Genomic DNA, 10,415 nt, shown 5'->3' on the forward strand with positions numbered 1-10,415 from the left:
AAGGATTGAGACACTTCTACCCCTTCATGTGAATGCGCAAAATGGAGGGGTAGGGCTAAGAGGGAGGACCAAGGGGTGAATTAAGATTGGATCTTAGTTTTGCAGTTTTGGTAAGGCATTATTTTTGATGAGGAGTCTAATATCAGCTGTGTTGTGTCCCCTCTATAGGTAATCATATTCCCCCTTTGTATCTGGATGGGCATGTGTTTCCTAGCCAGCCACGCCTTGTGCCACCCACCATGACCCAGCAGCAGACCTACCAACAGGTAGAGACACACAGACACAAACCAATAAACAGCCCTTTGTATCTGTATGCAGACTTGTCATTGTGTTACATGTGATTACCCATTCAGGCAGCCGCAGCCCAGCAGATTCCAATCTCTTTGCACACATCTCTTCAGGCTCAGGCTCAGTTGGGGCTTCGTGGAGGTCTGCCGGTCTCGCAGTCCCAGGAGATGTTCAGTTCTATCCCCCCTTTCAGGTACTGCCTGAATTGTCATACAAGTAACTGCGATTAACAATATTTTTGATAGTCGTGCAACTTCATGCCACAACTATAGTGTAAGTCTAATGATACTTGAGTTATACTTGTTTTACTAGTCAATATAATTGGAGACTGATCCCATGAAATCGCGTTGTATGTCACGCCAGTTTTTATGGCATTTGGCGTGACATACGTACACATTTTCAACCTTTCCTGTGTTATTCAATGGCATTTGATTGCATGTCAATTTACGCCAAGATCTCCGGTTCACATAACCCTAACCCTCAGTGCGTGGTATTTGACGCTGCATGAAAATAACACGCGGAAAGCTTATAATATGTATAGATAGCATGCCAGTTAAAAGTGGCATGTATATTTACACGAGTCATTATATCACATTGATAATTACTAATTCTCTTTTGAACCTGTAGCAGAAGTAGTATGTGGAGCGGAGAGCAGTATTTACAGGAGCACCAGTCTAATCAAAATAATGATAAAATGTGTTGTATTGGTGTCCGTTAGCTGTTACATACAGGTGAATGGTGACAGTTCAGTTATTGTGATCATGTGATTATGAAATGGTTGTGAGAGGCCTGCTCATACTGGTGTTTGGTTCTTCACTCACCTGGCCGCACTCCCCTTTCTTCCAGGTCCCAGGTCTACATGCACCCTAACCTGTCGCAGCCCAGCCCCATGGTGCTGTCAGGTGGGGCCCCCCTGAAGGGGCCCTACTCGGCCTTTCCTGGCATGCAACCATCAGACATGGTGAAGACCCAGTCAGGCTCACACTACCAGCCCATGAATGGCAGCCAACCTATGGTCTATGACAGTCAGATGAACCAGGGCCCTGGTATGGGTTCCTCACAGCTGATGGACTCTCAGCTCATCCAGGTTAGTGCACAACTGAAGTACACAGGAGTACAGTAGTCCTGTTTATACTAGGACTAGTCCTTATCTCCATTATTAATTACATAATCAGATCATTAATAGATTAACTTGATCATAGCTAATATGAAACATTTTTCACCAGGTGACCATGCCATTACCTGGCTCCCAGCTGCGCTATGGCTCAGCTCAGCAACATCTCATTCTTCCCCAGTCCATCCAGCTGCAGCAGGGACAGAACTTGTCAGTGGGGGCCCCACGACGCATGATGCCCCCCGGCTCCCAGCCCCCGGTCATGACTGGCAGCCGAGAGGTACAATCTGATCTTTATGCATAAACTGTTGTTTTCAGAACTGGGTGCATTAATTGATATTTAAGTCTGCTTAAGACCAAACAACACACAAGCAAATCTTTATGAAATCACTTCGTTACCAAAAACAAAATGCTGATAACATTCTTCACCACAGAAATACAAAGCAGTGTAATTAATACTGACATGTTCTTGTCTTTCCAACAGGGCTCCCAGATAGATATGAAGGGTTTCCAGTTCTCTGAGAAGCCCAGTCATTCCCCTGGCATCTCTGGAGCCTCTTACAGGTCAGTAAAGTACTACAGATAATAGAAGCTTCATCAGGTCATAATGCAGTTAATGGACTGTCAAACTACATGTATGTTCTGTGTTTGTCCTCAGGCCGGGGTCTGCCAGCCCCAGTGGGAAACCCTCTGGTCCGGGGGGGCCTGTTGGCCCTCTGCCAACACATTTCACTCAACAGGTATTTAAATTTTTCACTCATGAACAATGATTAACATTTAGTTTTAAAGTTATCTCACAAAGGCATTTTCAAACTTGGTCTAAACTGAGTCTTCAACCTCAAAGGTGTTGTGTGTGATATTTAGTGACATCTAGTGTTGAAAGTGCAGATTCCAACCATCTGAATAGTTAAAGCTGCTGGAGACTTTCGTCACCAGTTTTTCATCACATCTGTAAAACCCCAGTTATAGCCTGAGTGTCATGAATCTGTCAGTCTTTCTGTGATTACTCACTTGAATCTCTTCCCTCACGGTGAACAATTTCGAAGTGTACTCCACCACAAACAAACCATTTGTTTACAAACAGAGCCGGGAGGTAACTCAGGCATCTTCGGAATTTTGTCACGACGTGCATTGTGGGAAGCGGCAGCGCAACCATATGACATCATGTGGCTGTAAGAAACTCAACGCGAAAGCGGCTGAAGGGAAGCGGAGCAAGCAGAGCTCCGCCTGGCAGCGGCAGCTTCAACAAACATGACGTGGAAACGCCTGGAGCTCCGCTTCCCTCCAGCCATTTCTGCGTCATGTTTGTTGCAGACATATGATATCATATGGTTGAGCATCAGCGTGGGCCTCCGCTTCCCACAATGCACGTCGCTACAAAATTCCGAAGATGCCCAAGTTACCTACCGGCTCTGTTTATAAACAAATGGTTTGTTTATGGTGGAGTACACTTCAAAATTGTTCACCGTGAGGGAAGAGATTCAGGTGAGTAATCACAGAAAGACTTATGGATTCGTGACACTTAGGCTATGACTGAGGTTTTACAGATTGGATGAAAAATTGGTGACAAAAGCCTTCCGTACTTTTAAGGGTTAGGTATGTGGATCAGAACCAGTGTCACAGATGCTGATCATCTGTTTGGGTCGGTACTGGGCCGACAGCATCAGATCAGGGCAGTCCGAATATACCACCACAGTACACAGAAATGATGCATTCAAAGATCATGGAAAAGCAGTGAGGTTTTTTTCTGCTTAATTATACTATATTATTATTATTATTATTATCATATTATTTTATATAAATAAATAATTGTGAATGTTTCATTCCATTTGCTCACTGAGAGCCTCTGTAACCGTTCTAAACTTTATTGACTGGGATCAGTTAAACTGGACCTGGATCAGAAATAAAGTACACATTTGAAAATGCCTACATTCAGTACTTACTGGCATGCTAATTCTGTCTATTTTCCTTTATCTGCCTCCCATGTCCTTTACTCTGTCCCCCCTCGGCTTCGCCTGTGACCCCCAGGTCCCACCTGCTCAGGGCAGCATGGTGATGCACATGCGACCCCCCACCACTGGCCCTTTCCCCAACCCCATCCAGAGACCAGTCATGCAGGTCAACAAGCCTGTCATCATCCGCTCCCCCCCCTACCCCAACCCCGGCCGTGACCCCCCCCACTCCACACCTCCCTCAGCCCCTGAGCCCCCCATCAAAGGGCCAGAGGATGGCATGAAGGTGAGCCACCCACTATAAATATAGGTAATTTACTTTTAATCCATTTTCTGTTTCTCAGTTTCACTTGTTTGTGTATTTTCACTACGTACAGTTTATATAGTATTTAAAGTATATATACATATATATATATATATATATATATATATATATATGTATATGTATGTGTATATATATATATATATATATATATATATATATACAGGATTTACAGTGTGTATATATGGTATGTCCAGGATTTACACTGTCTAAATATAGTATATACAGGATTTACAGTATATGTAGTATGTGCGGTTTATACAGTGTTTACTGTCTGTGTGTGTGTGTGTGTGTGTGTGTGTGTATATATATATATATATATATATATATATATATATATATATATATATATATACCTATATAGTATTTACATCACATGCAGGACTTACTATATATAGTATGTACAGTTTATTCAGGATATACAGTATTTACCTTTATGAATCACTTTTACCGCAGATCACGTCAGTGTATATTTTTAGTGCCTTTAGTGTGTTATCTAGTAACTGTATTGTTTGTAATGATGCTAAGTAGTTGTTTTTGCTGTTGGTGGGTTTTGAGATAAACTGTAAATATTAAGTAGACAGTATATAATGAGCTACAGTGAAGCTTTGTTGAAAACAGTGAAGTTAATGTGTTTTCTTTTGCACTGTAAACTTCACTAGTCAGAAGTGTGTAGATGCAGACATTACCTGATATCAGTTCACATCAGACTGTTTTAAGTGATACTATGTAAACAGTTATACTAATAACAGTACTATTGTTCTACTACATTAATACTGCAGTAATACTGTAATACTACTTTAATACTGCATAAACATTGGCTTCCAAGGCTGTAGGTTTTAGTGACTCTGCCTCTTTTTGTTTTTTTTCTTTTTTTGCAGAACAAAACCATGCGAGATGTGCGCAAGGCTGTGGGTGAGGGGAAGACCCCCCCTGTGGGCATGACCAGCAAACTCCAGGAGCCCCTGCCCCCCCCAGGGCAAGCCAAACCAGCACGCACTGGAGCCATCAAACCACAGGCTGTTAAAGTCGAGGAGGGAAAGGCGTAACAATGGACCTTAAAATCCTCAACATCCCCAGCCTGACAACACCAAACCCCTGAGCAGCCCCCCCCCACCTCCCAAGGCAAAGAGGGGTAATGAATGACCCTCTGGAACTGTCACAACTGGACGTTATTATTTCACAACACATATAGAGATATATAAATATATATAAATATATACATAGACACAAACAGTCTTTTAAGCAGATCTCTTCAAGGTCCTCTTTAATTTATTATTAGTCATTTTAAGGGAGAAAAGTAACGAGAAAAGATGTTTGTTTTTTGTGTTTCTCCCTAAACTAGGAATAGAAAATGGCCAACTGAAGACAGATGATTGATTTTCATACTACTTTGCCAAACTGTTCTCTGCTCCCTGTTAACAGACACTTCAACTCCCGCCAAAAGCAAACTGTCAAAAAAAAAAAAAAAATCAGCAAATTCTCAATGCAGCGGGACACTTTTTTTGTCATATTTCATTGGCATTTTTGCTGGTAAATGTGGAGTTTCTTCCAAGTCGACCATTCTTTATTGGTAAAGGACTCCTTTTATGAAAGCAGAAAAAAAGACTCCGGTTTGTGGACGTCATGCATGTCACCATGATGAAAGTGAAGCCATGCTTTTCCTGGTTTACTTCGCCCAGCTCATGAACTGCGGCTTAAACTGCTTAGATTGGTAGAAAGTTACCTGTCAATATTTCTTTTCTTAAACTTTTGTTCTTTGCATTTACACTTTGTCGCTGGCTTTCTTCTGTGTGTAAAACAAAATTAAAGGTGGACGTTTTCCCAGAATCATGTTGCTTCCATGGAACTCCCCTGGCATCGACACAGCGCGTGCATGAACGAGTGTAAACTTTACAGACTGTTCCACCCACTGACCATTATTGATCAACAAGGTGGTGACAGTTTTGGCTTCATTGTGATTTTTTTTTTTTTTTTTTTTTTGGGAGGGGGGGCGGGGGGTGTTAAAGAAGATGCTATATTCAACATTGCTGTAAAAAAAGACCCAGAACAGCTGATTGAATTGTTTGCTTTCTTACTGTGTTGTTTGGGTTGTAATGAATCAAAGTGTCTGTTCATGAACATGTGATGTGATGAGTTTTATATCCCTCAATCTGGGCTGTTTTTTTTTTGCTTTTTTTTTTCCTTTTATGTTTCCTGACAGACTTCTCTCTGGTTCCGTTCTAACTCCAACATCCACTGATGTTTAGAATTGTGAAGAAAGTGAGATCATCACTATTTATTCTTCAGCTTCTGGTCTCTGAAGTGGCACAAGCAATAAAATGCAGCCGAGCTAGAATCATAATCAGGGTCCAAGTAACTTTTTTCAGATGGGAGTTAATGATTACAGCGGGGTGGGGGGTGGGGTCTGATCTTTGCTTTGCTGATTTATTTTCATGTATGTGAGCTCTGCAGATCCAGAGGAAACAACAGACTTTTAAAGTGTTTGTATTATTTGAAAATGTGAAACTGTTGGAGTTTTTTTTTTTTTTTTTTTTTGTAATGGACACATTTTAAAACTCACAATGCCAATGTCATAACTGGTTCAATGTTACTCTTACTATAACGCTCCATGACACTACAAATGTTGCGGTTTATCTTTGACAGTGTTTCACTGGTATATATGTATATGCATACTTATCTGTACAGTTGAGCCTGATCAGTGGGGGGGGGGGCTTAAATCCACAGTTAATTTTAGATATTGTGGCACTATAAAGGATTTAACGTTGAAAAGGTCACTGTGTTCTCAGAATGGACTGCTTTCACTTGTGAATAGGTTTCTTGGGCTTGGAGTGTTTTTGCCTCTTATCCCCTTACTGCAGAAGCTTCTCATCATTGTACCTGCACCAAAATGTTTCCCTGACTTTTTTGTACTTTTCAGATGCATATTTGATTTTTGTCAGAGGACCAGTGCTTTCTACAGCTGATCTCCGGTCTGTTTATCCTACCTGATCTTTATCCTTTCAGATACTTGGTCATTACTCTCCCTTGTTAAAAAAAAAAAAAAAAAAAGAGCTTAAAGAAAGAAAAATAAAGCGGTCGTGATTTCTTAAATGTACTGTCGATGCTGTATTCTCACTTTGTCATATTAAAATCATGCATCAAATTCTTGTCAATGCATAAATTATGGGGGACTGATGTCAGCTTTGGCAGCTGTGGTTTCATTTGAGTGATGGATGGAATTCATCACTGAAAGCTAATGTACCCTATGCACATATCTATAGTGTACTATTATACTCCTGCTGTAAAGGCTACGTTTGTACCATTTTGAGGAGAAAGTGTTCTCAAAAAGCACCAATTCTGCATATTTCTCTAGTCTCTGTCTATAATATAACTGTCAAATAATGTGTATTGATAAGAAGTAACACCTATTTTTTGTTCGTCTGTAACTTCTTTGTAACAGCAAAAAGGGTCAGATTCCACTCATGTTTGTTTTTAAGTGTGACCAGCTCCAGTCACAGGAAAACTATTTTTTGCTGAAATGTGTTTTTGTTTTTTTTTTGTGGTTCTCATACTGTACCTGTGATGTCATCAGACTCCTGTGCCTACGTCCTGAAGTGACATCACACTGTGTTTATGGATGTAAATGTGGTTCTGTCCTGGTTCTGCCTCTTCAGGTGCAGAACTGGGACCTCAGTCTGAACCATCCTGACCCATTTCATCTGACTTTTAGGTCTCTGTAATACGACATGACTTTTAAAACATCAGATTCGTGTTAAATTCAGACCACATATGAATGTGTCCTGGATCTACGGAAGAGGATTAGGGCCACTGGAAAAAAAAAAATTAAGGTGCAATATGTCTATATTTTTTATTATAATTATGAGAAAAAAGTCAGAATTTTGAGATTAAAGTCAGAATTTTGGGGGAAAAAGTCAGAATTCTGAGAAAAAAAAAAAAAAGGTCAGAATTCTGACTTTGTTCTCACAATTCTGACTTTCATCTCAGAATTCTTTTTTCTCAGAATAATAATTTTTAAAAATTTATTGGACCTAATTTTTTTTTCTCTCTAGTGGCCCTAATCCTCCTCTGTATGGGTCTTGATCTGATAATATATACTTTAGTTTTAAAGTTAATCCTTTGAATTCACACCTTTTGTTTTACTGGAGTATTTTCACTGTGTTTTTGGAATTTTAGTGAGGAGAATAATGTGAACATGTGTCACTTCACTGCTTTAGTCCATGTGTCTTAGTCCAGGACTGTGACCAGTTCATAATGGAATCTGATTTTATCTACATTTTTACATAGTAATGTGAGCAGATTAACCCTTAAGCTCTGAATAGTAAATCAAAGCAGATCCGGCAGGTTCAGATCAGTTCATGTTGGTCAAAGTGTTAAAAGTGAACAGACTCCAGTGTCACTGGTGGATCTGATCCACATGTACTGGACTCATCATGACAATATTTACAGTTGTAGATTTAAAAGTATGGAAACTGAACAACTGTAATACTTGATTTATGACAATATTCTAAACCTACAGAGTAGGATGTACTTAAATACTTTGAATACCTTTGGACTAGTACATTTGATCATGTAGGTGTCATTTCATGCACTGTTTCTTCTCTGATATTTGTTTTTTTACTCATTTAAAGGATGTGGATCCTGAACATTCATTCAAGCTTTATTAAGGACACAAAAACTAAGTCCATAGAATAAGGTAGGGGAAAAAAAACAACAACCAAAAAACCTGAACCTCAGTCTGCGTCAAAAGATGAACAGAACTCCAGCCTCAGTTCAGCTCAGGTTGAACTCATGGTTTAACCCTCTGGTATCCAGGTGTGCCTTTTAGGCACACTTTGCACTTCTTTTTAAAAAACTAAATATTATTTTTCACAATTTAAATAAGGTTAGAATTCAAAAGTTGTTCATTTTTGCATGATCTTTAAAATTCTGGCAACCAACTAAAATGTGCACATTGTAAACAAAAGAAAATTACCAGACTAGCATCTGTCTCCCAAGTGTGCCTAAAACGCACTATTTCTTCCATTTGATATGTATGATTAGGGCTTACCTGGATTTACAAAAATAAACTCAAATTAGAGCAGAAAAATAAATCAATATATAATATTTAATAGTTTGATTTATAGATGTGCATTTTACGCACACCTGGTGACAGATGCTAGTATTTTTGAACATTTGGCCAAAAATAATGCAAATTAACCAATGTTGGAGTTAATCATTGACATATGCAAAAATCAAACAATATGTCATCCACTTTTTATGTAGTATATTGAAAAAAAAAAATATTATTATTATTATTATTTTTTTTTTTTTTTGCATCCGAAAAAATGGTTTGTTTACATTACAAACACGGCATTTAAAGGGTTAAAAAATGTGACAATTATTGAGTATTCGGTATTTTTATTTACGGTTCAAGTTGATGAAATAGGAAAAAAAAAGTGTAAAAGAATTCAAAACAAACTGTATGAAAATTTTTTGACGTTATTCCACAAGTGTGCGAAAAAGGCCCACTTGGTGTTTCGTATGGGCCTTACTGGACTGGATACCGGAGGGGTGACAAAGCCGTGTTTACTAACTCCACGCTAACCCGTAGACCTCCGTGTCCGTGACGTGGGCCTCATTCCGTGGATGTCTGTGCAGACCCGGGCCTGTCCGGACGAACACCAGGGAGACTAACTCACTCAGTTTTCTGTCATTTATTACGGTTTTACCTTCGAGCATTTTACAGTCTGCGTCAAATAAACAAGGTAACCTTCACTGTTTTTACCTTTTCTTTTCTTTTTTTCTATTCTTTTTTCTTTTCTTTTCTTTCTTTTCAGGTGACGGCGTTCATACGCGTCAGATGTTGGATTTAATCGCATAGTTGTTGCGATAAAACTGGATGTAGTCTGTCGTACCTGAGGGGGTAATAAAAGAATGAATGTAAAACTAATGTTTTAGTTTAGAGTTAGTGTCCTGGGTTATCCTGGTTTAAACTGTGAGTGCTAGCTAACTAATGTGAACGTTAGCATCACTTCCCAAAACTCAGCAGTTTGACACAAAAGTCTCGGTTTGTAAGTTAAGGTGATGCTAACGTTTGTTGAAATACTTGAAATATGTAGAGTAAGTTTTTTACTGACGAAAAGGGAAAAAAGGATGCAGAAAAAACAATACGTCAGCCATTTTACCAGGATGGAGTTAGCTTAACTTTAACAAACAGTCCTTTAGCTACAAGACAACTCAGCTAATGAGGTTAACTGTGCTAAGTTAACTTATCATCTGTTAGTTTTGTTTAAAAAAGTACTAATGCACTTTTTGACGTATCCAATTACTGTTTAACAGATGGATATAATGCATAAATATATTGAAGCACTAACCTTATATATTGTTTATTTCTTATGTGTGTACAGGACTTTGGCCAACTGTATTGTATCTAAGGCTTTATATTAAAGTTCATTTGAGTACCTGAGAACCTTATATTTTCACATCACCAGCTCCTGTGTTCTATTTTGTCCTTATTTTTTTCTATTATGAGACAAAAGTGGATAATCTAAGTGTGTGAGTGTTGAACTGAACCTGAACAAACTGGGAAAAACCTCTTGGTTTCTCTACCAATGCTTGATAAAATACTGTGTTTTTAACAAGCTGTAAAGAGGAACGCTTCATGGACATCCATGCAGTAATAAAAAATAGTAAAAGAGGCGCTCTGTGGTGAAGGGACCGTCAATGCACAAAAAATACAAAAAACAAGGCACTGTCT

At 39.0% G+C, this 10,415-nt stretch overlaps 1 protein-coding gene across 5 annotated transcripts in view; it reads left to right on the forward strand.

The window, feature by feature from the left end:
- prrc2b (proline-rich coiled-coil 2B) overlaps nucleotides 1-6,729 on the forward strand; it is a 29,055-nt gene extending 22,326 nt beyond the window's left edge. For 3 of the 5 annotated variants that reach the window (XM_030150255.1, XM_030150256.1, XM_030150254.1), the window contains exons 24-31: nucleotides 169-266; nucleotides 354-481; nucleotides 1,135-1,375; nucleotides 1,515-1,682; nucleotides 1,887-1,966; nucleotides 2,061-2,142; nucleotides 3,431-3,640; nucleotides 4,558-4,725. In XM_030150255.1, the coding sequence (XP_030006115.1) occupies nucleotides 169-266; nucleotides 354-481; nucleotides 1,135-1,375; nucleotides 1,515-1,682; nucleotides 1,887-1,966; nucleotides 2,061-2,142; nucleotides 3,431-3,640; nucleotides 4,558-4,725 (1,175 nt within the window). Of the gene's footprint in view, nucleotides 1-168; nucleotides 267-353; nucleotides 482-1,134; nucleotides 1,376-1,514; nucleotides 1,683-1,886; nucleotides 1,967-2,060; nucleotides 2,143-3,430; nucleotides 3,641-4,557 lie in introns of all 5 variants that reach the window. The other 2 variants (XM_030150253.1, XM_030150257.1) reach the window with 1 other exon arrangement.
- Nucleotides 6,730-10,415: the final 3,686 nt, after the last annotated feature.

Source organism: Sphaeramia orbicularis, chromosome 12 (genome assembly GCF_902148855.1).
Source record: "Sphaeramia orbicularis chromosome 12, fSphaOr1.1, whole genome shotgun sequence".
In the NCBI taxonomy this organism is placed as follows: Eukaryota; Metazoa; Chordata; class Actinopteri; order Kurtiformes; family Apogonidae; genus Sphaeramia; species Sphaeramia orbicularis.